The 27396-nt window shown below is 39.5% G+C and overlaps 2 protein-coding genes and 1 long non-coding RNA gene across 5 annotated transcripts in view; 1 reads left to right on the plus strand and 2 right to left on the minus strand.

The window, feature by feature from the left end:
* The window catches only part of INSYN2A (inhibitory synaptic factor 2A), a 50274-nt gene extending 35160 nt beyond the window's left edge, over positions 1-15114 (plus strand). The window contains exons 3-4 of one of the 2 annotated variants that reach the window (XM_030029726.1): positions 1335-1406; positions 12070-15114. In XM_030029726.1, coding sequence (XP_029885586.1) covers positions 1335-1406; positions 12070-12253 — 256 coding nt within the window. In that variant the 3' untranslated portion in view covers positions 12254-15114. The remainder of the gene's footprint in view (positions 1-1334; positions 1407-12069) is intronic. The other variant, XM_030029727.1, reaches the window with a different exon arrangement.
* DOCK1 (dedicator of cytokinesis 1) overlaps positions 1-27396 on the minus strand; it is a 320074-nt gene that overhangs the window by 196922 nt on the left and 95756 nt on the right. For both annotated transcript variants that reach the window (XM_030029725.2, XM_030029723.2), the window contains exons 26-27: positions 26370-26497; positions 21189-21284 (exon numbers count right to left, since the gene is read on the minus strand). In XM_030029725.2, coding sequence (XP_029885585.1) covers positions 21189-21284; positions 26370-26497 — 224 coding nt within the window. The remainder of the gene's footprint in view (positions 1-21188; positions 21285-26369; positions 26498-27396) is intronic.
* Positions 16589-17420, minus strand: LOC121233619. The gene is made up of 2 exons (XR_005933497.1): positions 17344-17420; positions 16589-17074 (listed from the first exon to the last, which is right to left on the minus strand). It is a non-coding gene; the product is annotated as an uncharacterized LOC121233619 (long non-coding RNA).

A 27396-nucleotide genomic window follows, 5' to 3' on the forward strand; every position in this document is an offset into this window, starting at 1 on the left:
CTGCATATGTTGGATTTTTCATTATTGCTACGGTGTGAGGGAAGCAGAGAACACGGTGCTCTGTCCCCACAGCAAGGCCAGCTAAGGGCAGGGAAGGTGCAGAGGTGCCCCTGTTCAGCAAAGCCAGCACTGAATTATTTGAGGTCAATTAGTTGAACTGTTTGGGTAAGGAAGGTCCCAGGCTGCAGGAACCTGACTTCAGAAGCATTCCCTTAAGTAATCCTGACCGGATCTATTTTCCACATCTTCAAAATTCCACAGATGAGGTATTTCCCCATTTATTTTAAAAACAACTATGAAGAAACTTTGCAGATACTAGTCTGTATTTTACACAAACTGAAAATAAAAGATGCTAAGTTTGTGATTTTACAGAAAAAGGAGTAAGTATAACTACATAAAAATTGACTTAGGAATTTTAATTTTAAACTTATTTGCATGCAAGAACATTTGTGTTGGTAGGTAGGCAATTGTGTTCTTTTTAATTTAATATATTTAAATAAATTTCTATGTACAAAAAAGTACTTGCATACCTTAAAAAAACCCTTTTTAATTCAAATTGACCAAGTCACAGACAACGCATAGGTAAATTAAGAGACACTGCTGTAACAGACTTCAAACCGAAGTGTGACAAAGAATAGCTGTAGGCTAGGTGAGTATAGGAAGTTTTATTTAAATCACATTTTCTTCCTTTTAAGACATAAACACCACTACAAGAGATGTTCAGACCTCATTGCTGAGGGACAAAATTTCTAAATAGATGCCATTTTCCATTGTTATGTTCTATACATCCAGCAGTAAACTAGGAAAAGCCTCCTGTATCTGAGAAAGCAGAAAAAAGAAAAAAAAACAAAAACAAAACAAAACAAAACAAAAACAAACAAACAAAAAAACAACCAAAAAAACCCAGAAAAACAAACCACCAAACCACCAGCAAACCAGCACTGTCACATCTGTGGAAACTGTAAGCGTATCCATTTACAGTGATGGTTCATCTCTTTGGTACACAGCAGCTTTATGTAGGAAAAAAGGTTCACATAACTTGGTTGCCTTGTTGTTTTCCCTTTTAATTTACAACATATAATGGAAATAAATTTTTATTTTCTCTTTGAAGTTATGAAGGACTCATTTTCCAAAATAACTTCATCTTCCCATTGTTCAGTGAAGCTGAATATGCTATTTTTGATCCTGTTTTCCTAATGGCTAGATTTTTGTATTCAATATTAAAGTTTAAAAAAAAATTCCTCAAGTTCTGATTTCTATAAAAAGAATCATAGAAGGCAAAAACATGTTAAAACAAATTACTTTTTAATGACCTCATGTTCTTGTCTTTGTAGGCTTTCATATCGGACTGGTCAAGATACGGCTAATTGCGACACATGCAGGAACAGTGCATGTATTATCTATAGGTAGGTTATAAATACTAATATTCCCACTTTTTCCTGAGTGAAAGTAATGATTTATTCACTAATGCAAGATAAATTGTTAGCCTTGATTTTTCAATTACACAAAGCCAGTTTAAAAACAAAACATAAATTTAACTTCACTAAATTAGTGAAATTCAACAGACACCTGTTTCTAAGTCTAAAATTTTCAGATCAAAAATAGATGATTATGGTCAGTAGCACTGCTGTAGCTCTTGCATGTGAAGTGTTACAAGGTGTGAGCTTCATTTTCACATTGCTAGAAGTATTGAGGATTTTCTGTCCAACAAGTAAACATACTTCACATTTATTTTTCTACCAGTAACAACTAGACTTGGGAAGTAATTTTAAGAGAGAGGCTGTATAGCAAAGAGAACCAGATACAGATTCAACCCAGACAGTTTTATCAGTAAAATGACATTACTACCCAGGCTTTTATGTACTTTTACATTAGCGAAGAAGTTTTAAAACATGCATGGCAAATACGTCCTGCCCAACACGAACAGCACCACTAACTTCTTTGAACGAGACATTTGCAGTGTTCACGCAACACACAAGTGAAGACCCGCTGTACGTGTACAAAGAGTCCTTTAGCAGACCTGCTCTGGTGTACGGTGCAGTAAGGTGAATACAGGTTTGCTCATGGCTGTCAAACACTAAAATGACACACTGCTTCAAGGTTTTGTTAAAGATTGTTTGTACCTGCTGCAATCTCTCCTCCAGAAGGCAACACCTGGGGTTTGCTCACCAGAAACAGATCAGGTGCAAAAGGTAAAAGGATACTGCTGCTTATTTCTCCAAAGCAGAGGTTCCCCCTCCTAAAGTTTATCAACCAAGAGACCCATTTTGGCATGTATTATATTATAGTGAAGGAATAACAGACAGGCAGTGGGCATGACATGAAGCCATCATGAGTCTGATGATGTGTTCCATACTGACAACTTAATTGTCCTCCTCCATTAGAGTCTTAAAAAAACAACTGAATATTTTCATGCATTGCAGGTGAGATGAAAACAAATTCATCTCAGTGTTAAGAGTATTTCAGAAAATCAGGCAGTATAGCACAGATGAAAATGTATAAAGATGACTGTAATTACAGTGAAGATACAAACTAAAATGAAGGTACAAATGTTGGCTAGGTCTGAATAGCATAAGATTTCCCCCTTCACCCCTCAATTCTCTACTCGGTCTCTGATTTAGGCAGAAGACCTGGAGCTATTTATACATCAGCTCCTAGCTACCTAGGAGTGAAGGAAAAAAGGACAGAAAACTTCAACTCCATCTTTTCTACTAACCGGCTAACTAGAAAAGGGAATGAAGCTGTCCTGTACAGGGGAAGGCACCAAGTAATTTATTTATTCGTCCTTTAGAGCAATGCTTAGAAGCATATCAATAACCAAAGCCTACTTCACCTCCCTTTTTCTGAGCTCACCCCTGTGCAATTTCTTGCTCAGGGCAGCCTGGGAAGGCACAATATAGCACATTTCTATCAGGGAAACTATTTTGTTTCATTAGGTAAGAAAATCCAATGGGAAATTTTTTTAAATCCTGATTTCTAGTCAGCAGATTTAAAGTTAAGTAACCTTCCAGTTTCTGCCTCTTACACTCACTGCAAATGAAATTACTCCAGAAAGGCAGATTTCAAGTGTTTCCCCACCGACAGACTAACAGTGCAGCAGGCAGGTCTAGCTCTTCAGTATTTCCCACCAGAATAGCCATTTGGACTGAAGCTATCAATGCTGGGCATTCGCCTAAAGCAATGTTTCCAGGGGAAGTTTTAGCAAAAATCAGCTCATCTTTTTAACAGATTAGGAGAATATATGCTGCAGGCAAGAAGTCTAAAACCAGAAGACAGTGCAGAACAGGGCAACTATGAGAAGACCGAATTACCAAGACAAGATAAGTAGCCAGAAGGGATAAAAGAGAAATTCACTAATAAAACTACCCCTAAGACAAGACTGCCTTGTAGGAGCTTCTGCTCCTCCACAAGTCAAATACTGCAGTACTGAAACCTCTGAAAGAAGTGCAGCAATGCATTAGTAAGGATGCTAAAGCTACTCTTAAATCTAGATGCAATGATACATGCCACACCTTTGCAAAGGGTTTGCATGACAAGTGCTGCATAGAATTACGTGATTTCTCTTTAAAACAAAAGACCTTTTAGGAACAGAAATTAAAACTCAGATTAAACCATTCAAGATGCACTGAAAACCTGGGTATCTTTGAGGGCACTGGACCCTGCAAGCTGTCAGTAAATGTCAGTGTCAGACCAGCAGGATCGTCCTGTCTGACCTACTGCATCTTCCACTGACTGCTTTTGCAGCATGCTCCTGTTTTGGACCCTCCTCAGTCTTGAGCTCTTTCACCCAAGTAGTAGATAGGGGAGACTTAAGAAAAATATAAGCAATACCATTATGGGACAAATCAATAATTTCAAGAGAAAACCTTAACTTTTCCATAATTGACGTTGTTGTTTTTTTTTAAAATATGATTCAGTTTTGAACATAGTAACATTAAAAAATATTCAGAGCTCTTTCAAACCTCTATTTTTAAACTGCAGTGAAACAGCATCTTAGAGGAACGATTAAGTTGCCCTACTGACTACCCAACTGCATCCTGTCATGTCAGCTATAGCACAGAAGAGATGCTAGAATGCAGAAACAATCAATGTAATTAAATACTTCCCCCTCATGATGACTTTTTAGAATATTAATATGATGTAGCACAAAAGCTGGAGACAGCGTAGAAGGTGACAAAAACCCCACTGTTGTACTTTAAGGGGGTTTTAGCTGCTTTTTGTATCAAAAATGCTGATACTGTTAGTAAACATTCTAAGAATAGGTTTTTGAGAATACAGTTGTTTTGCATATGAAATTTAATTTTTTTTGCTAAGATTCCAAATCTATTTTTATATTATTTTGTCTTTATATTGAAAAAATACATACTTCTTAGTATTAAAAGAAAAAAGGAAAAGCAGGTTAGTTTCTCTTTTTTTTAATAAATAGGAAACTGATCAAACATTAAACACTATTAAAAAGGCAAGGTACCAAAAACTTAAAACTGCTCTAAACACTAATAGGAAAAGAAACACATCTAAATTTGATTCCCCATTTCCTTCAAAATTCTATTTATTTCTGCCATGACAAACACATTCAAGAACTTGACAGAAATTCCAGACACAGGCATCACTAACACCTTCTTCCCTTGCAGGAGATGAGGCATGTTAACTGCATCCCCCTACTGCAGCACACATCAATTCGCTGCTTCCACTCCCAATTAAATACCTATTTAGCCGCTAGGCTTTAGAGAGGGAAAGGCTTGAGTCATTACCCTGAAGGCTTCACCAGCCTCCGGTCACTGGGATTCTGGTAAGGACAGGATCAGCTGTGCTGCATCTTACGGAGCTCTGGGCTCAAACACAGCAGAAAAACTTTTATCGGGCAACACCATCGCTCTCGGTTTTAAAGCCTGAGTATAAAGTCCGAGCTACATAGCAATAGTCTAAAACAGTCAGTAAGAAGTATTCAGCTTCATGTCTTTATAGTCATTTCCAGACAGTATTTAAAATAGTAGTCAAAAAATGTGATTAAGTAGTAAAAATAAACAACCATTTTATCAAATGTTAATCTGTGTCAAATGGTAACCTATTCCATTAATACCAATATCTCATAATCCAAGGTCACAAACCAGTTTCAAAATCGTCTTCTACAAACTAAAAGACAAATTTACAAACAAACAAACTTTTACATCTGTCTTTTCCAAACTAACGTAGATTCACCACTGAAATTTTTAAAGACAGAAGATAAGTTTTATTAGGGTATATTGTCAGGACAAAGCCAACTTAAATACTGAAATTAGCAAAATCTTGCTATTAAGAAGAAATTGCATTGATATGCAGAAACTGTACCAATTCTAAACCACCCAAAAACCCACGTGGACTAAAATCTTCACAGCCTGTTTTATTCTGTAATTACCTTTTAGTGGAACTGCCCTTTCCACTCCTGTTTAAATTACCATCCCGTGTGAATTTTAATCCTTGAACAGAAATCTGTATGAGAAAATGAGTCTTCTGTTTAATATTTTGTGCATTATTCTTAAGCCTTTATCATGAATTATTTCCATGAAGGAGCATCTTGAAGAATTCATGCTAGACTTCCCTTTAGTCACAAAGGTCAGAAGTACTCAAGAGCTGTTACAAGGCTGCTTTAGCTTCAGAAGTAAACTTTTTACTAGATCAAATCACTAACCAATCTCTGCATAGGGAGAACAAACAAATTAACACTACACTATTGTAATTCTTTGGGGGAAAAATTACTCAAAGCTGTATCAACCATTGAATTGGCTACTTTTTCCTCCTTTGAAATTTTCAATTATGCTGGCTTCCAGTATTCAATTTTGTCTTTGATATTGAAGTTATTCTAAGGTGTACTCCAACTATTCAACAGAAAATATATTATTAGAATCTATGAAATGTAACTCTCAATACGAAAGTAGCAAATTAAACTGGTTAAAATCATGGCGATACAAGCTAACTAGGCAGCACAGAGCCCACATGGAAGTAGTTCACTTGTAAAGGTTAAATACAGTGATAATTATTAAAATTAGTAAATATGGCAATACAAAGTAAAAATGAGGCAAGTAGACATAAAATCCTACGACAGCCTGAGTATAGCAAAATCAGGTAACTAAATGGTGAGAATACTGATTTTCATCATCTTTTTCTTTCCTTTCTCATCCTATCTTTAGACTGTAAGATGCTTAGTAGTTAAAATGGATCTTAATGGCCTGCTAATGCTGACAGTGCTTTGGATCCTAGACATTTGTGATTTTCAGGTTGAAATAGGAAATTTAACAGAGATTGCTTAAAAGCGTATTAAGCTAATTTGAGTGATCAGTGCTTATCTGGATCCCGTTCTTCCAAGAGGTGGCATGCACTAATGCCATGTCATCCAATTAACGTGACCCAGGAGGAGACACTATGATATTCTTTAATTCCTGCTTTGCCTAGCCTAATTAAATGCAAAGAGTTATGCCGCTCTACAAATGCTTGCAGGATTTGGGCCTTAACATTACAAACTAGGTAATAAAAAAAGTAAGCAGAAGGGGCGTCAACTGAAATGAGAAAGGCTCAGGTTGAGTAGAAGGAGAAAGGTCTTCCCTTGAGGCAGAAAGCAGAGGGACGGGCTGCCCAGAGCTGTGCAGGCTTCATCCTTCACGGTATCAAGAGACAAATGGACAAAGCCCCCAGCAACCCAGTCTCGAACCAGAGTTATTCTGACTTGGCAATCTTACAAGTAACGAACATATCCAATCCTTAGCATCTAATAGTCTTAAAATGATTCATGTTAATAATGTGACTGTGTTAGAGAAAGAAGAAAACCCATCCATATTTCTATGCTTGTTGCTAGATAACCTCCCACAGTCCATATGCTTAAAACCAAATGGTTATGACTCCTCAAAGTGTCTTCAATCCCTTATACAGCAACAAAATTAGAAAAAGTTCACTCTACTGCCAGCACGCAAAAAATAAACTCATTAACATATATTCTCAAAATCATAAAAAACCCATGAAGCCAAAGCCAGAAAATCCACCACACCAATCCCTAATCCACAGCGCTAGGATTTATAAAACGGGATTAGCCAGAAAGAAGCAGCGTGCGCGCGTCAGCCACCTTGCGCGCACGCCTCGAGGTCTCCAAGTTGCCCACCTTGGCCGCCCATCACCGCCTTTATCCTACAGCGGGCCCTACGTACGTACTTCTAACACCTCTTGAAAGCACCGCGTTTCACCCACACGCGTTATATAGGGCGCGCTCACCCGGGCATCCCGTGCCGCGCAAACCCTAAGGCACCTTTGAGATCTTCGCGGGGCCCCCGAAAACGGCCGGGGGCCAGACGAGCCCCGCGCTCTTCGGCGCTGCGGCCCCGCCAGCGCTCACGTAGAAAAGTCCGGCACTTCGGTACTCCTCTCCCCGAGGTTTCAGGCAGCAAGCACACAGTCCTTTACTGATGAGCAGCTATTCAGCGTATTTTCTCTTTCTTTCCTGCGTATGACTCATATTCTGCCTAAAAAATAGTTTTGTTCCAAGTTTGTCCTGGGGTACTCGTTATTACAGTATCCGTGTCTTCTTTGTTTTCCGAACACAATAACTCAATTTCACAAATACAAAAAGCAAAGGCTGGGGGACGCTAAACCCAAAGCGAAACAAACACAGAAACCCCAGAGGTTTCCACTGACTTCAATTCCAAAATTAACAAGCATGTATAAAAATAGTTTTCAAGGCAGCATTCAACTGCCCCACTGTTACCCTCCACCTTTTTGCAACACTTTGCCTCATTTGCTCTAAACCCAACTTCCACAGCACGTCAGCGGGCCTTCCTAGAGACAAAATTAGATCATGATTCACGTTTCATCTAGGCTCCTCCGTCAGTTTAGTGCACGTCCATGCTGTGCAACAAACACCACCAGGATCTGGGAAATGGGAAACGAAGGAAGGAAAAAAAATAAAAATTAAAAAAAAAAAAAAAAAAAAATCTCATTTTGGGTTCTCTTTGCACTGGTATCAGTCCCTAGCAGAAAACAAGATGACAGAAAAAGCAGGCTCAGGGTCCTCCGCTCTGGGGCTCAGTCAAGCACAGACAAACCTAACTTACAGCTGCAATTGCAAAGAGATTTTTGATCAGTCCTGGACTAAACCCGTCTCACTGTGAAGGAATTTCAGAGATTTTAATTACAAAGTTCTCACTTGCGTTTAATGAGCACATCAAAATAAAATTCTCGAAGGTCTGTTATTTGATTTTATTTGGCCAAATTTTCACAGGAATGGCATCTGTGCAAACACCGATACACAGGCAGCTGCCCTAAAACGTAAAGTTTCTGTTGTAAATCCTTTAAGTATGTAGTGGGTTTGGGGAGAAAAAACAGAAAACCAGCATATTTATCACAGAAAAAAATTTTACTGCCCATAGTTGTTCACAAAAACAGCCTATCTCATGCACAGCAAAAATTTGAGACAGGCACTGAACATGGAGAAACTCCAACCCAATGTTCCAAATCTGGCAATACTGTAGGTAAGTGAACCTTTAGTATGTCCTAATCAGATGTCAGGCAAATGTTTGTGATAACAGCATTATATAATATTTAGATTCATCACTTGTTTTTGTAGGGCTTATTCACAATTATCAGTCTGTTGAAAAATATTATTATTTCATCTAAGGGAAAACACTTCTGAAGCCAATAATTATAATCTCCATCATGCATAATGCTAGAAGAACATACAGTCCTCACTAATTAAGTTTATGGAGTTATGGGGAGGCTTAAAGAAGAGACAAAACAAGACTGAGTTTGAAAGTGAAAAGAGCCACATGGCATAGAGAATATTTCAAGAAAAGGTCATTTTGAGAGGAAACCTATAGATACACAGGATACAAAAATAGCACTAAGCAAAACAAAATTGTCAGAGCTGTGACAGGTGACAAAAACGAGTTCATGAATGCAAGAATTGGAAAGCTAGAGGAACAGTCTGTAGAGAGCATCTCCAGCTCTATAACAAAAATATAAAGAAGTCATACAAATATATAACACTAGCTGAATTTAATAGTATTTCATATCTTCGACATAAAGACCAAAAATAAAGTCAACTATAGCTAATTTAGAAAGATATAGGAAAAATTACAGAATAAGATTTTTGTCTTGTTACTGCAACACAAACAGGTATACACTGAAATCTAAGTTTGCAAGCAAATTGTTTGCCTGAAAGGAGCGGTTACATTAAAAACCCTACAAAGCTATATAAATTGATCTTGATAAAGAACAATCAATTTTTCTGCAAAATTTACAGTTATAAATGCTGAAATAATATGAATGTTTTCATTAATCCTCTTTATACACTTCAGAAGTAAAATATTTCATTTTGATGTAAATAGCTGAAAGACAGTCTGAACTGTGCTGCAAATGGTTTTATGCAGTAGAAAATGATAATAACATGGGTTTGTTGGGTTTTTTTTTTCAGAATTTATACTGAGAAACAAACTAACTATAATATATACCAAATTCTGCACAGATTTGCATGCCACTTTAAATGAGATTTAGAGAGCTCTTGGAGAAGAACCTATTTCATGACAAGATTCCCTCCCTGTATTACTGAAAGCATTTACGTGGTGGGGCATTCACAATCAACCGATATCCCAATCTTACCACAAAATTAATGCCGCGCTTATCTAACCAACTGCTTTTTGCTAGCTGAACTGCAAACAGGAATGTGTTATCAAGTTGACGATGGCATTGTTCTTTCATTAACAAGGACGGATATTAGATTAATCAGTAGGTTTGTAGTGTGCTTCTGCACTAACAGGATACCCAACACAGCTGTATCCTGAAAATTCAGTATTCATAGGTGTAGTTCTAGCACATAGCTGAAATTTTAAAAATTATCTTCTTTGATTTGGAATGTCTTTTTACTGCTTAACAACATGGAGGTGGGGAAGATTTTTTTTTTTTTTTTTAATTTGAACTCTTACCAAATTTATTTCTCTCTCCTCCACTACCAGAAAGTTCATCCAAATCACTGAAATGCTGACACTTTTGTTCAGAACATATTTAACAGTTAAAATAGGCACCAAACTAGGCACAGCCAGATGCAAAAAAAGACCTTACACCCTTCCCACACCCCTTTCTAGGGCTTCACTGGAAGTCCTTATAGGCAGACTCTTCAGCTCTTCAAAAAACCAAAGCACAAAAGTATCCCAAACTTCTCTTAGCATTTTTGATTCGCTCTCCCCCGCCCTAAGAGGAAAATAAAATCCAGCTATATCAGCAGATGGTATTAGATGGTATTACATGTGCTCGATTTGCAAAGGCTGTGGCACTGAAGTCCACCAGAATTTCCCATAACTTCTGTTATTCCAGCTTACTTGGAGAATTTCCTCTGAAATGACTTCAGGTGTTCTGTACTGTATGCTTGCACGCATTCAAGGTGGGGTGCCACTCGCCGTAAGCTAGACAGGGGTAGTAGTAACAAAAGTTTAAAAATCTCTTTTTAGATGAGCTACGGTGGGAGCGCGAGGCCTGAAAAAGTAGACCTAACTTCTCTAGTCGTTTATGCCAAACAAGCAATAGCAGAAATAACACAGAAAACATATGTAATACTTATTAGAAGTGAACTGATGTCCAGGAACAATAACCTCATATTTATGGAACACTGAAGTAGCAAAGGTAGTCAGCACGAATCCCAAGAAATCAGTGGCAGAGGTGAAAGGGCAATCTCTCAAGTGCCCCAACAGATGCATCCACACACAAACTTCACCTCAATCGTAAACTGTTAGGTTTAAAATATCAAGCAAAAGGTAGGGAAGAAATAAATTAACTGCAGTGTCTAAACCCTTTTCACTTTACCCTGTCTCCTAAGTTCATCCTTTGATATGCAGGTGCCACACTGCAGTGTAATGCACAAGACAGGACGAACAGTCTCGGTGCAGAACTTGGCCACAAGCTGCTGTACAAACGCAACTGAAACCATGACGTTTCAGGGTATTTGTAAGTGGCCTAGATTCGGTTTCGAGTTATCAGACAGAATTAACCTTTTCCTGAAGTTTATAATGTGGTTCCTTTGTTTTATAAGGTAAACTTGAAACAATCTGTAGCACACGCTGTTGAAATAAGGGCTGTCATTTCATCTTTGTTATGTTTCTTAATTGCTGGCAGGGTTTTGTAGCTGACAGTGTTTAGAATTCAGGAGATGTACTTTAGAGCTTCAGTATATTTTTTGAATGCAAGCTTACATTTAAATGAGTGTTTCCCTTATTTCTATTAAATTTCAGTAGCAATGGAACAAGCAAGTACACACTAGCTACGACTGAAACAGGTTCTTTCCACTTTACCAATTTTACCTAAAGATACGGTCAGCTAAGTAAATGGATCTACATCATGAGATGTTTGTCTCACCAGTTATTTACAGCAGGGGCCAAGTAGATTTTATGTTGTTATCCTCATTACAGGGCTAAGTTTAGATGCTGCCAGCACATGCTAAAAGGTTGCACTGTAAAAGAGAATTGTTTTTTAATTTATTTATTTTTTCCACATCTATATGAGTATATACGTAGGACAGTAGTTTGGTGAAACTAACCTAACTCATGGTAAAACTTGCAAGAAAACAGCTAAGGTAAAGAAATTGCCATGACAGCCTGGTTGCTTATGGCCAACCCATCAGCTTTTCTCAAAAGCACAAGGATGCAGGTGCCCGGCTGCCACCCAAACCTCCCAGACCACGCGGGCAGGAGGGAGAACTGAGCCTGGTACCCCTCTGAAAGAGCATTTCTCTACAGAGATGAGGGAAAAAGTAGTATTTCTAGTTTTCAATCACATCACAGCACTTCTACCATAATCCTCAAGGCCCACCTAAACAGCAGGAAGAAGTTTGCGCAATCCCATTCCTATTTCTCTTTTGCAATATGTCTTTCTTTTGACCTTCCTGCCCTGCCCCCCCCCTTCACTTTTGGTGTAAGAAATGTGGAGGTCTGATTTAAACATTTATTTTGTATTTGAATTTCATAAATTAAGCACTTGTATTTTGGTGTCAGACATTGGCTTAATTGAAATCTTTCTATCATCATGATTAGTAACTAATTGCTTTTTTCTTCCCATTTTTAGCGTGGAATTGGATTTTAAACAGCAAGAAGATAAACTACAGCCAGTTTTGAGAAAACTTCATCCTATTGAGGAAACTCAGGTTGCACCTTTGCCTTATTCTCAGGAGAGCTACTCCTCCACTCCCAAGCAAAAATCCAAAACTGAATCAAAAAAGCATGGAAGATGGAAACTCTGGTTCCTTTAACCCAAGTCCATTACATGTGGAGTTCAAGGCCTTCTTTGAAAAATATTTGGAGTTCTATCAATCATCTATAACGGGATCTTGGTAGACTGATCAGTGTTACCGGCCAATGTAGTTCTGACCATTCTGGCAGCGTTCAGTTCTCACCGTATGTACCAAAAAGGCCTTTGTACCTATAAACTAATGTCCAGAAGCAAGGTGTTAGATAATACCTTGCCAACTTTTATTTGCAGTTCACCAATGTGGGATGTAAAACCTGAATTGAAATTTGTACAAAGATGGAAAGTAAAACTATTCCCCCTACCCCACCCCCCCTTAGATCTGAAAGCGTCACATTCTAACCTGTTAAATTGTAGGCTGTCATCCTGTACACAGCTAAATATCACTATTGTTTTAAAGCCTTTGGGGGGTTTGGTTTATTGTCTTTAAACAACAACGAGGGGAAAAAAAAAAGCAAGCAAGCCTTATGTTTGCAATGGTCTTCAGTTTTACAAATCCATGTTGATCGGGGAGTGCAGTTTTCAGCACATATATCCTGGACAAAGCACAATTTTTCATGTGGTCCAAGACCAAGAATAATCTCTAAGATGTGACTATATGTATATTTGCCTTCATGCAATGTAGACTTCAACCAAGCTATCAAATTTCGACACCGCACCATGATTTCTAATTTAGCCGTGTCCTCATCACCAGACGAACAAGTTTGCTGCTCATCTCCAACGGGTGAGCGGCTAGAAACCTCCCAAAGTCAGGACGAGCCTTTAACCACATCAAGCTGACAGGGTCAAGGCTACGGGACAATCATCTGTCCTAGATCTCACTTTTAGTCTTTTGGTACCCAAAAGGTCTAAATGACACATTCTGGCACAGAAAAAAACCCAGCCCCACAAACAGAACAATCAAAAGCTCTACGGATTGTTGACATTTGCCATAATTTAATATCTTTTTGTAACGCAGTCTTTGGAAAACCTCTACACTATTGCAGAAGGCACCAGAAAATTTATAGTATGCATCACGCTTTGAAACCTGTTTGGAAGGAGCAGTAATTTTAAATGCTATTTATTTACTAAGCTTCTCGATGGGTTTCTCAACTTATTATAATTTATATCTCAATCTATTAATTGTACTTGCTAACCAACACACTTAGGGAAGAGATGTGAAACAATTTTTTCCTAGTTTTTTGTTGTGGTTTTTTTTTTTTTAAATGACACTTAAAATTCTGCTCTGAATTATGAACTGCAACTTTTTCCTTTAAGTATTTGCTACTGTCATTAAACTTGCATCTAGAATGACCGTTTGTGGAAAAATTTCTCATGCTAGAACTGGCCAGGGAGTGGGAATCTTGTTGTCTTCTTTTTTTTAAGGATTTAAGATAATTTGAGTCATACCGTGTCATGTGACAAACTGGTTTACTAAGAACTGGTTTTGAAATTGCATACCCTGCAGCATCAGTAAGATACAAATTCTTCAGTCTTTAGGTGGAAGAAATGTAAACATTAGCAGAAGAGTTTGCACATACTAAAAAATTTGAAGTGTTTTCGTTTACACTATTTTTCCTCTTAGCTCAGCATCACATCCATTACTGCAAGAAAACTTGAGGAAAATAACTTATTTTTATCCCCCCAAAGCAAAGAGCAAGAAAAGGAAGTTAAAATGGGAACAGAAATGCAGAAGATGTCTATGTCCAGCTCAAAATTAATTTCAGCATGCTTTAATGGAAAAAAGTCACCTTTGCAGTAAACCTTCCAAGAGGGCTACGAGTTCTTGTACATAAGCAAACAATATCCTGAAATACTTCTGTGAAAGGTGAAGAATTAGAAAAGGTGATCCTGTATACCAGGAAGGAAGTGCAATTGTTTCATGTGGAAAAAATGTGTTTCATGTATTTTATTTTGTTTTTAATTGAAAATATAAAACTGTTTACAAGACAGCCCACCCGACATGTTTTAGAAACCCAAATACTTCCAAACAAGAAAATACTTTTTTTTTTTTTTCCTAACCAGAAAGAAATATCAAATACGGACATACCAAGAAAAATACAACAGTATTCAGCATTATTTTAAAATAGTGTTAATAATTAACTCATCCATGCTAACATGCCTAGTGTTTGGGGTTTTTGAAAAGAAATTAAATCAAGCATCTCTCAATGGCAATCAATTACAAATCGTTAGTGTCACCAAATCAGTAGCTTTTCCCATAAACCTGTTCTAAACGTTCTTGTGTGCAGGGACTCTGACACAAAACTGAACTGTTTTTATGTGCGGTTACTGACTCATACAGAGACCAGTCTTCTGTAATCATTTGAAATGATAGAGGAAAATTCACTGGTGAAACATATAAGAGCTAAAAGTGAAAGTTCTCACGGCGTGTTCTGTACATGTCCAGGCTATTTTCTTAAGAAGTTGCAAATTTTTAATTTTTTACATTTTTTTAAAACTGGAAAAGCTAACATACATATAGTCTTGCTTAAAATTACATATCGTGTTATATCGTACCATACAATGTAATTTGTAATAAAATGTTTTTGCAAGTGTGTAAAATGTATCATATTGTATTACATTTAGAATCACTCAGGCTCAGGTTAGATAGACACTGAGAGAAAAACCTAATTCTTTAGAGCTTTTAGTTAAATGTGACTGACAAAGCTATTTCCACCCTAATGTAGAAGATCTTATAAAATGCAGGTATGAGGATAATAACAAAGAAAATGCATCTTTACTTTCAATGTGGCACATAACGTAGCTTTGCAGAATTCACTCTGACAATACCATGCACTTTCATACACTAATTTGCTATATGCACTTCTCCCATATCATGCTTAAAAATACTTTTTAGTCAATAAATACTGCAGTGATTTTATATTACTTGCTATTTTCTGAGTCCGTATAATTTCCATTAAGCAACAGTTACATTCTTTGTTTTAGAACTATTAGGAAACACTATTCATGTGAGTATCACTTGTTTTCTTAAAGAAAAAGGTCACTGTAAAAATAGTTTAAAAATCAGGATAAACTGAAAAAAAAAAATCATCATTAAAACTGAAAAATCCTACCATTGGTACAAAGTGTTTGCTTTTTCTTGCTCAAGATGCAAAACCACTGTCGATGCCTTTAATTTCACTCTACGTTTTAAAGGTTAATTATTTTTTCAAAATCAAATAGGTTCATTTTTCATGAACACTTTCAAATCAAGTACGCTGTTAGATTATACCATTTCTTTAGCATCTGTATAATAGCACGAATTATATATTGCTACTGGAATTTGTTAACTGGATTGCCACTAAAAATATAACTGCTATACCGACACAATTCTGTTCTAGTAGAATGAAACAGACTGCATGGAAAGATTTTTAGTATTATTTCAGCATCCATAAAATACAACTGTGGCTTATTAAAATAACTGGAGTGCTAGAAATTTGCTGTCAATTTGTTTAGGTGAATGCAGTTTGTCCCAATAAACATTGCTAGGACATACTCCATACCCATTCGCTGCATCAGTGATACTACATTTTACAACATAAAAAAAGCTCAGTATTAGTGATGGAACAAAATCATGCCCATCATTCAAACACCACTTCAGTTTTTCTGAATTTATTTTGCAATACGTAATTTCAAATGTTTTTGAAAGATAAGACGACATGCAATTCAATAAAACAAAGTATAATTTTTTACATGGTAGAAGTCCGGTGAAGAAAATAAAGCTTTCTCCCCAACATTTTGGAACCCATTAATCCTAACTTGACAGATTTTAAGGCACAGAAAGATGATTTACATCTAGCTTCAACTCCTAAATCGCTTTTAGCCCCAGAACTCTCTCCTGTGACCCTCAATAACTCATATCTTACTTAGACTTAGACTCATATTTTACTGCCTTCCAGAAGGGCATCCTGCCTTGAAGATGCCAAGAGATGGAGAATCCCCCACTGTCTTTGATTGATCGATTATTCCAGCGTCCACCTCCCACACCAGTGCATATCCTCTGCTCTACTTTAGGCTTCTCACTCTCCAGTGCTGTCACCAGCTCCTCCTCTTCCCTTTGACAGGTGTCGTCTTCACCCTACATCGATTCTCCTTCACCATCACCGAGGGGCACCTCTAAATCTTCTTTGTCAACCTCAGACGGCTTTCACATCTCGCACCACAAATCACTGACTCTCTCTACTCTCTGGCGATTTCTGCAGCATTTCTGTTTTGGTTTCACCACATCCTTGCTCTAAAGCATGGGGGGGGGGAAGTGACGTGGGAAACACTCCACTCAACAGTGAAGTCATAAAAGTCCTCTCCTGTCCACTGCCTCCTAGTCACACATCCCAGGAGAATCTAAAATAGCATTTGTTCCCCCCGATCACAGCAGGTGTTCACACTGACTTTGTTCACTATATTTCAGAGCCACTGCTCTTAAGGACAGAGTCTCTTGGGAGTACAGCCACCTCCTATACTCTTTGCTCTTACATCTGTGAGCTAGATTTTTTTCTGTATCAAAATGAATTTGATTTCTTCCACCATATAAAGGAATCAAGCTTGTCTATTTCACAGATGATCATCGCACAGTTGCACAAATCTGCCAACTGAAGTATCTTCCAAAAATTGTACACATAGGGATCCAAAAACCCCATCTGGATGTCCTTTCTGAAATTAAAGAGTTCAGCAACCAGCTTGTTTTTCTTGGCTTTCTAAATGAGAAACACACCAAGCGGCTGACCACAAGGAAGTGGGGAGTAGTCATGATTTCATTTTGGACCTACCATCGTGGCCAGTCAATTCTGATTTACTGAAGGAGGCCAATACGCTGACTCGCATGGAACACAACATTGTTCAAAAGTTACTAGGCAGGGAAAGAGATGGTTTAAAATTATCCTTCAAAAGAGACAAGGAAGCATGCTCAATTTACTTTTTTTTTTTTTTTCAGATAACATGTTCTTCAGTATGAAAGATTTTGTGGTCTTGTTATAGGTGACTTCATACTGCGTCACAAGCAGGACTAGCTCTAGGCACACGCAGAAGTAGCCCAAGGCAGCTAACTTCTGTGAGCAGCAATGAACCCCGACCTTGCATCGGACAACTCGGCACCCACAGGCTGCAGCTAGTTCTTACCTTCACTACCATAACACACACGGAACCTCCTACTCAGTCAGCAAACAGACCAAGTAAAAATCACCGTGAGATTTCCAGAGGAAAAAGTAGCCCAAAATAATGAGAATTAAAATGGTGACAAGACTTTTTTATTGCATGTTAAAAAGTCGTTTGATATGGCCGGCTGGAAACTAATGCTAATTTCCAAGTATATAAATTCACTGCTTTCACTGAAACAACCTAAGTGGCCAGACTGTGCTTAATCTTATTTAATACAGACACCAGTGAAACTGAGGGTTTGGGTTTTTTTTTTTTTTTTTTTTTTTTTTTTTACAAGTTCTGGAGGCTAGAAGAAAGTGTGCAGTGTCACAAATGTTAACTTCATCTTGCTACCAACTTCTACAAAAATTATGGTCAAATCAGATTTTCATCTATCACTTATACTCTTTTATTTATTGTCTAGTTTTTCTTCTTACAACTCGTCTGTCTTATTTCGAGATAATTCTCTTTGGAAGGTATATGATAAAAATAGCTTATGATTTTTATCTAGAAACTCACACATTTAAGGAAGCAAAAACACACAAAAAAAAAAAAAGCTGTGCAAAGTCAAAACAGACTATTGGAGAATCTTTCCAGTCTGTTCCGCACTGTAGATAAGGTACCTCCTGTAATTAAACACAGTTAACTGGCAATTTAAGGTTTAACAGACAGAAACTTTGCCACAGATGCAAGATGCAGCCTTGAAGAATACTGAAGACCAAAGAAACATTCAAAGGTCATATCCAATATCTCTGATATTTAGATGGAGACATGGCAGGCATCAGGTAAGAGTTACCAAAATCTTTTCTTATTTCCTGGATTAAGGTGGAGTGTTTGTAACACAGTGAAACAAATACATCTAAACAGATTACTGTGCTGGTCCCTTGCCTTACCCTGAAGGTCAGGGTTTTGGTCACGTAGGCAGTACAACTCACCCATCTTTTGTCAACATTTTTCCAAAGGAAACTGACCCAGTAACAGTCATTCAGTACCAGACATACAGAACCCTATCCATAGGTTATAAAGTACAGAAAGTAATTTGAATTATTTATGGTATCTTTAATAGCCTCTAAATGCATATCCTCCTGAAACAGTAAATTTAGTGTCTTACGTTCCCATTACATTAGCACATCTAGCAACCTCACTTTCTAGTGAAGATTTTTGTTCACTAACATAAAATCACATTATGTTTAAGCATTCCGCTTCCACCACCTCTGTTCCAAGATAACTGCATTTTCACTTGACCACTTAAATTCTTTACAATCCTCTGCTGATCACGTAGAACTCCGGCCTCTCAGAAACACCAGCTCTCACTGACTTACCATACAGTCAAAAACAACGTGTGTAAGTAGCGCAAGCCTCAAACGCGGAACAGTATACACAGAATATTATTAAAATGTAAATTGAAACAATTTCTACAAAACAATTGTCTTTGATGTTTACCCCATAGATCCCAAAGTTCATGCATCCCAAATGCCACAGTAGTTCCACCACAGTGATTAGACCAGAGGTTTATAAAGAATGTGAAATTAAATGAACTTGACTGACACTGCAAGGGGATTATGAATCTATGTGTCTGTATTGCTACAGAAGTCTTGTCTCCGACAAGAAGGACTGCGTCTTCCATTTGTTTGAGCTACTCAAAGCAGGATCCTCACGAGGAACACTTCCAGAATGAAGCTAACAGCTGATAAATCTTAATGGATATATAGTTCACATCTACAGGAGTAAATGCCAGTTTCTCAGTATTTTTGATGCAAGGTATTTTTTTTGTATTTCAAGCATATTATGCAACATTAGGTTTTGGATGAAGATGACACAGCTAAGTATTTCTTCAAGGTGAAAACATGCCAGCTTTAGTACATCAATATAGCTATCTTTATATAAGAAACAAATTGCTATGTTCTGTAGTTTACTTCATTTGAAAAAGTTCTTGTTACTTAAACTATGCCTCTATAAGATCCTTTATTTTTAAAATTCCTTCCTTCTACTCATCCTTTATGGTTAATCCTCTAATATATATAAGTTCCAGGTAAAACCATACTAGTATTGACAAAAGAAAAGTTAATACATAATTTCAACCTGATTCTGATCCAAGAGAAGTCAGGTCGTGCTTGCTAATTATCACTTGCATTTTACTCTTCCTACTTTGCCGACGCCACAAAAATGAATTATTACTGGTTGATTACAGGAGCATGCTTTCCACCACAGACTACATTTTAAGATAGGAGTAAGTACTCCTTGAAAATAGCCCATCCTATTAATACTCATTACATAATGATAGTGTGAGGGTAGAGTGATTTCAAGCTGTATTCATGATCACTATGAATATTTTTAATAGAACTGTACTTAGTTAAAATATATACAGAAGTGTTCAAATATAATTTGATAAACGCAAAAGGAATAATTAACATTTTAAAATATCAACTAAATCATGTTCATCAAAATAATAATTAATTCACATCCTAATTATAACTGAAGAAGTTTCCTGTATATATGTCTTGCAAGACTACACCTTCTGTGCAACTGAGAAGTAAAGTTTTGTACCCTTGTACAGAAAGATATTAAGATAGCTATTCTGCATATTATTAATAATTTCTGTGGTAACACACAAAGTAACAATAACATATAAACACATCCCAGCACTAGAATATTCTGTAAGAATGATCTCTACTTATAACCATTTCTTGCTCCAACAATGGATCTGGTGATCCATTATCACTTTCTTACAACAAAAACTACTGTAGCAAATCAAAGTGATAAAAGACAAAAAAAAGAAACTTAGCGGATGACGCACTGAAGACAAAACTAAAATTGCAATATGTTTGCCAACACAAGCACCACCATATGCCAAGTAAATGGGACAGCAGTAGATAAGTAAGATGTGCTGAGGACAGACAGCCTTCTCATAAAAAGTCAAATATCCCTGTGTGCAATTACAGAGAGAATAAAATTGGAAAAGAAAGGGGACAGCAAAAAAAGAAAGTGCTAATGGACTCAGATCTATCTGACTAACAAATAAACCCTTTTTTAAGAAAGAAATCAGTGTATCGAACCAAATGAACCAAATTAACGTAGAATAGGACAGCTACTCAGACCAATAAGAAATCTGGTCCATTTTGACCAGTTTGCTATTATTATCAGTTGCCAGATGCAGACACCTAAAGAACAAAATAAGGTAAAGGCAAACACACAGTGAGACTCCGAAAACCACACTAAGATCTATCCCCAATTTAGGTATCAATAGGCCTCACTTTTTTTTATTTATTTTCATTATTTAGACCCATATTAATGATACAGTTGAAAAATTGAAGTCTCAGGCTTCAGAATCACAGTGCTATGCCACTGAAGTGGAACACGGTAACTTGCAGCTACTGCATCAGTCCTTCCTCTAGGTTTTCAAAATGTAATAATTTGGGGCTCTATTTTTCAATCATTTGAATACTGCCATTATCTTGGTTATATCAGTTGTTGTCAAAAAAGGCAAGTAAATACTTGTAGACTCGAATGATTGCTAATGTAGTAACAAGCATGCAAGTCTCATTTCCACACTTTTCAGCTGGCTAATTACAAATAATACATCGTTTTGGTTAACACAGACCTCTAAAATCTGGCTAATCACCTGGCCACCGATATTTTTCAAGTATCTTTTCTCCCCTTGTGTAAACCACACAAAAATTACAAGCCAATGTTTTACAGCATACTGAACACAAAGACAGTTGCAGAAGCTTTTGATTGCTTTGGGTCACCTGGGATTGAAATCCTATTACAGTCAGGTTCAAAAAGATGTGACAGAGGTATTTAAGTTTACATCAAGAGACACTTACAATGAGCTCTGAATCACGTCCCATGGAAATGACTGTTCTGTTTACTGTCCTCAATAGCTTTTCCATGATTATCTGGACATGTCGTTGTGTTGGCCCCTAAGGAAAAAGAATAAATTAGTGGTAACTAGATACAACAGACACCAATACATTTGAACTATTTACACTTGCCTTTAAATCTGCCCATCTTGTGAAAGTTAAATAAAACATCACTCACTACTGCTGATCAAAAGCAGAAAATTAGTCTCCCATTTTAACAAACACCACGCAAAGTCTATTTTATTAATACATGTTACTGATAAATTAACATGTACCGTTACAATTATTTAAATGAACAGCAAGTCCCTGGAAATATAACGAAGCCTATGACATTTAGTTACCTAATAATTTTATTTTCCTAAGTCATTTTTCCAACATCAAAAGCCCATAGGCATTACCAAATCTGTGGGGCTATTGTGCAACAGCTCAATTAAAAGAAACAGCAAAGCAAAGCAAAACTTTGGTTATGGAGCTGCGATTTCAGTCAATTGTTTCAAATTAATATTTCTGTATTTGAATTAATCTGCCACTATTTTTGAAAGAGTTGAAAATGAAGTACTTAGTGCAACCAGCTTTTAAGAACAAGTTCAGAAACCTCATGCAGAATTGGTGGCTACAGGAGCTGAAGCCAAAAACACATAACAAGGAGAAAGAAACAGATGAGCTTTGCTCCCATCTTTTACTTTATAAACAGGCTTCTTCATAGTTTTCACTAGCCTAAAGGAGAAGACTTCTGTGATGGGTTGACCCTGGCTGATTGCCAGGTGCCCACCAAAGCCGTTCTATCACTCCCCCTCCTCAGCTGGACAGGGGAGAGAAAATATAACAAAGAGCTTGTGGGTCGAGATAAGGACAGGAGAGATATCACTCATCACTTACCGTCACGGGCAAAACAGACTCAACTTAGGGAAATTAACTCACTTTATTACAAATTAACCAGAGTAGGGTAATGAGAAATAAAACCGAATCTCAGAACACCTTCCCTCCACCCCTCCCTTCTTCCCGGGCACAACTTCACTCCCGGCTTCTTTACCAACCCCCCCCAGCGGCACAGGGGGACGGGGATGGGGTTTACGGTCAGTTCATCACACGTTGTTTTCTGCCGCTTCATCCTCCTCAGGGGGAGGACTCATCACACTCTTCCCTGCTCCAACGTGGGGTCCCACCCACGGGAGACAGTCCTCCACGAACTTCTCCAACGTGGGCCCTTCCCACGGGCTGCAGTTCTTCACGAACTGCTCCAGCATGGGTCCTTTCCACGGTGTGCAGTCCTTCAGGCACAGACTGCTCCAGCGTGGGTCCCCCACGGGGTCACAAGTCCTGCCAGAAAACCTGCTCCGTGGGCTCCTCTCTCCACAGATCCGCAGGTCCTGCCAGGAACCTGCTCCAGCGCAGGGTTCCCACGGTGTCACAGCCTCCTTCGGGAAACCCACCTGCTCCGGCGTGGGGTCCTCCACGGGCTACAGGTGGATATCTGCTCCACCGTGGACCTCCATGGACTGCAGGGGGACAGCCTGCCTCACCATGGTCTTCACCACGGGCCGCAGGGGAATCTCTGCTCCGGCGCCTGGAGCATCTCCTCCCCCTCCTTCTTCACTGACCTTGGTGTCCGCAGAGTTATTTCTCTTACATGTTCTCACTCCTCTCTCCGGCTGCCGAATCTGCCTGTCCCAACTTTTTTTTTTCCTTCTTAAAAATGTTATCACAGAGGCGTTACCACTATCGCTGATTGGCTCGGCCTTGGCCGGCGGCAGGTCCATCTTAGAGCCGGCTGGTATTGGCTCTCTCTCGAACACAGGGGAAACTTCCAGCAACTTCTTACAGAAGCCACCCCTGTAACCCCCCCCCGCTACCAAAACCTTGCCAGCAAAACCAATACATTCCACCCCTCGCCTCTGTGAATCACATTTTTAAGAACTATCATTAAAATCTACATTCATCACACAAAATCTTCACTCACATCAACAAAAAGAATTCCCACACCGAAATCAGAATAATATCATCACAAAACCGACAAAAGGTGGGCAATTTACACACAATCCACCCCTCGTCCCTTCACCACAATTACAACGATAAAATTCCCCACTCGTCATGCAGCTCTTAACTCTCTAGCTGCGTTCAGTCCATGTTTTGCCCGTAACCTCTCTCAGTTACTATCCTTATCTCGAATTCCTCACGCTGCCCGCATTCTCCACCAAAAAGACTGTGATGGGTTGACCCTGGCTGATTGCCAGGTGCCCACCAAAGCCGTTCTATCACTCCCCCTCCTCAGCTGGACAGGGGAGAGAAAATATAACAAAGAGCTTGTGGGTCGAGATAAGGACAGGAGAGATATCACTCATCACTTACCGTCACGGGCAAAACAGACTCAACTTAGGGAAATTAACTCACTTTATTACAAATTAACCAGAGTAGGGTAATGAGAAATAAAACCGAATCTCAGAACACCTTCCCTCCACCCCTCCCTTCTTCCCGGGCACAACTTCACTCCCGGCTTCTTTACCAACCCCCCCCAGCGGCACAGGGGGACGGGGATGGGGTTTACGGTCAGTTCATCACACGTTGTTTTCTGCCGCTTCATCCTCCTCAGGGGGAGGACTCATCACACTCTTCCCTGCTCCAACGTGGGGTCCCACCCACGGGAGACAGTCCTCCACGAACTTCTCCAACGTGGGCCCTTCCCACGGGCTGCAGTTCTTCACGAACTGCTCCAGCATGGGTCCTTTCCACGGTGTGCAGTCCTTCAGGCACAGACTGCTCCAGCGTGGGTCCCCCACGGGGTCACAAGTCCTGCCAGAAAACCTGCTCCGTGGGCTCCTCTCTCCACAGATCCGCAGGTCCTGCCAGGAACCTGCTCCAGCGCAGGGTTCCCACGGTGTCACAGCCTCCTTCGGGAAACCCACCTGCTCCGGCGTGGGGTCCTCCACGGGCTACAGGTGGATATCTGCTCCACCGTGGACCTCCATGGACTGCAGGGGGACAGCCTGCCTCACCATGGTCTTCACCACGGGCCGCAGGGGAATCTCTGCTCCGGCGCCTGGAGCATCTCCTCCCCCTCCTTCTTCACTGACCTTGGTGTCCGCAGAGTTATTTCTCTTACATGTTCTCACTCCTCTCTCCGGCTGCCGAATCTGCCTGTCCCAACTTTTTTTTTTCCTTCTTAAAAATGTTATCACAGAGGCGTTACCACTATCGCTGATTGGCTCGGCCTTGGCCGGCGGCAGGTCCATCTTAGAGCCGGCTGGTATTGGCTCTCTCTCGAACACAGGGGAAACTTCCAGCAACTTCTTACAGAAGCCACCCCTGTAACCCCCCCCCGCTACCAAAACCTTGCCAGCAAAACCAATACAACTTCAAAAGTGGTCTGTGAGATGGAAAGAGGAAATAATTCCATAGCCAACATTTGCAAGCGTTTTTGCAGATAATTATGTAAATAAAGCAGCATCCTTGTGTTGCTTCTTGACCATCAAACAAACATTCTGATGAACCATTTTCTTTCTTGCCCTTGGATCCGTATAATAACTCACATCTTATCATTGGATTATGTTTAATTACCAAAGGCAGACTTGCATATACAAAATATGCATTTGCATATTTGAAGAACGAGCTATGATCAGTACATATATACACAGCTACCGCTCCGGTATAGACTTTTCTTCCTGCTGCTGACAGACCTGTCTTTAGGATAAACCTTACAATTCTGGTCCCAAGAGCATCTGCATGGAAGAACGCATCCAGCTCGGCACCCTGCTCCTCTCCACCCTTCAGCCCTCCCTCCTTTCTCTCCCGTGAGTTCTCTCCAAGATTTTCCTCCTCTTTGCGTTCCCGGCACTTGCGCTGCTCCTGCCCGTTCTTCAGTTTTACTTTACACAGCTCCTCACTCACAGCGTTTCCTCCCTTTCCCCGTCCCCTTCTCCATCTCCCTGCTCCACCAGCAGACGGGTATCTATTTTCTGCGGCCCCCTCGCAGCCGGTCGCTAACGGACAGCGGCGCAGGGCAGCTCTGGGCTCTGCTCCGGCCATTCCTGCAGCCCCGCTCCAGCTGGGCTCAGCCCAGGAGATGCTGGAGCCGTGAGCGAGTTGCTACCACGGGGAGAAACGCAGCCAACAAAGAGTGGCAGGAAGGAGCCCAGCTGTCAAAAACAAGCTCCTTTTTTAAAATAACCCACTTTCTGAAGCAGTCACACAGAACTACTTTAAAAAAGAAACAAAATCAGAAGGAGCCCAAAAAACATAGTTAAATAAGATGCTAGATACAATGTGAGAGTAGCTGACCCCTGAGGTCCTTTTCAACTAAATTAGCGTATGATTCTGCATAGGACTGAAGGTTCAGGCAGCAGCCTCATCAGCCCAAACTTCTTTAAGAGAGCACCAAATCATTACAGCTCTCTGGCAAAGCACTAATATTTGCATATTTGTGTGAAGTCATGAAAAGACAAAAAAGGGACTATTATGCAAGCTACACATCTGCATACCAGCCCAGGGCACTGCACAGGTTCTCATGCGCAACCGTCTCATACGTGCACATTCTGAATGGATAAGACAACTACACTAGTTATAATATTTATGCAGAAGCCGCCACTTTCCAGTTCAAATTATCTCCTACCGAGGTGGAGAATTCCACTAGCTAACTTGAAATGGCACTTCAAAAAGCTAAACAAGTTTACTGTGTTGGCAAAAGTGTATGTTCGTGTGTGCGTACATGTGTGTGTACACCCCCTGCTCCTTCAGACTGGCCTAGGCAGGCCAGCATCAATACAACTCAAACGTGCATTTCCCAAAATGCTCATGGGGAAAATAAAAAGCCAAACCAAACCAAACATTTTCCACCTGGCAGAGGCTAGACACCATGTAAGAGACAGGTTGAAGTCCTAAGAATATCTGTTTACTCACTATCTAACCAATGTCTGGAAAAGTGTTATTGAGTAACAGTGCTGTATTGGATGTGCCTCAGAAACAGTAAGAAACATCCTGAGATGTCACACAACACAGCCTCATCACTGGACACCTAAAAAGACGACTTAAGAGAGACTGGTTGGGTGGGGGGAAAGAAAAACTAAGCCATCAGGAGTTACCTGCTTAATTCATTCTACTAAGATCCATTTCTTTTAAGTGCTAATCATCACAGAAGTGTACGATACTAACCACATCTTTCTTGTAAAGCACTTCCAGAATGTTACTCAGCAACTGGCAACAAGCCTCCAAATCTTCTTGTCTTTCCAAGTGATACTTCAGCTGATCTGTCATTGTTGGCAGCAAGATTTCCCTGCAGTCTGCACACAAAACATAAGGTTACATACACAGCTTTAAATAACTTCATAGCACTGCCTAAATAGCCAATCTGCTTCAGTGCTTACGTTAAGATTAAAAAAATAAAATCAGCAAAAAGAAGGTAAGTCCAGATTTCCAGTCACCCGCTTTTCAACCCAAAATATAAAAACCTGAAAAGGTTACAAGCAAGTGAAAATGAAGTCATTAGGTTAAGAATGCTTGGACAAGCACTACCCTCCCACCTGTGCCGCCCCTGGCCCCAGTTCAGCAAAGTACTTGAGTGGTCTCACTGATGTTAATTGTCTCTGCTTAAAAACATCGATTAACTAGACCTATCCAGCACCATCACAAGCGTTATGTACACGCTTAGCTTCACGCTTGCTTGACTGGTTGAGCGTTGGCAAGGTGTATTAAACTTCCTTCACCTTACCTGTACTGGTTACCAGTGCAGCATAGCCTAACCATACAAACATGATTCACTGAGATGTATGGTGCTATTCAGAATAACATTCAGCTGCATGACATGGTCTTTTATAGCTCAGAAAGTGCTGCTGAAATACTTTTTGCGGGTATTCAGATGTAGTTGCCTGTACAAAGCAAGTACAGGACTTGCAGAGGGAGATAGGGAAGATGAAGAAAATGGACATGGAGCTAAATAATGGAGGTCAACATTTTAGCTCAAGTCAAGCACGTAAGGGAAATAAGGTGAAAATCGATATTCCTAAAGCTACCAGCAGGTAACACTGGGGCACTGATCTAATGGATCTAATTAACGTATAACCTGCAAATTGTCTTGCACAGAGGGAGTGCAGGGCCCTAGGGTTCACTCCTAACCCTGGACCGTGCTCTTTTTCCTTCAGGAGAGATGGCACACTCAGAGGTACCTACCTTCTGCCATGGT

Source organism: Aquila chrysaetos, chromosome 11 (assembly GCF_900496995.4).
Source record: "Aquila chrysaetos chrysaetos chromosome 11, bAquChr1.4, whole genome shotgun sequence".
NCBI classification, from domain to species: domain Eukaryota; kingdom Metazoa; phylum Chordata; class Aves; order Accipitriformes; family Accipitridae; genus Aquila; species Aquila chrysaetos.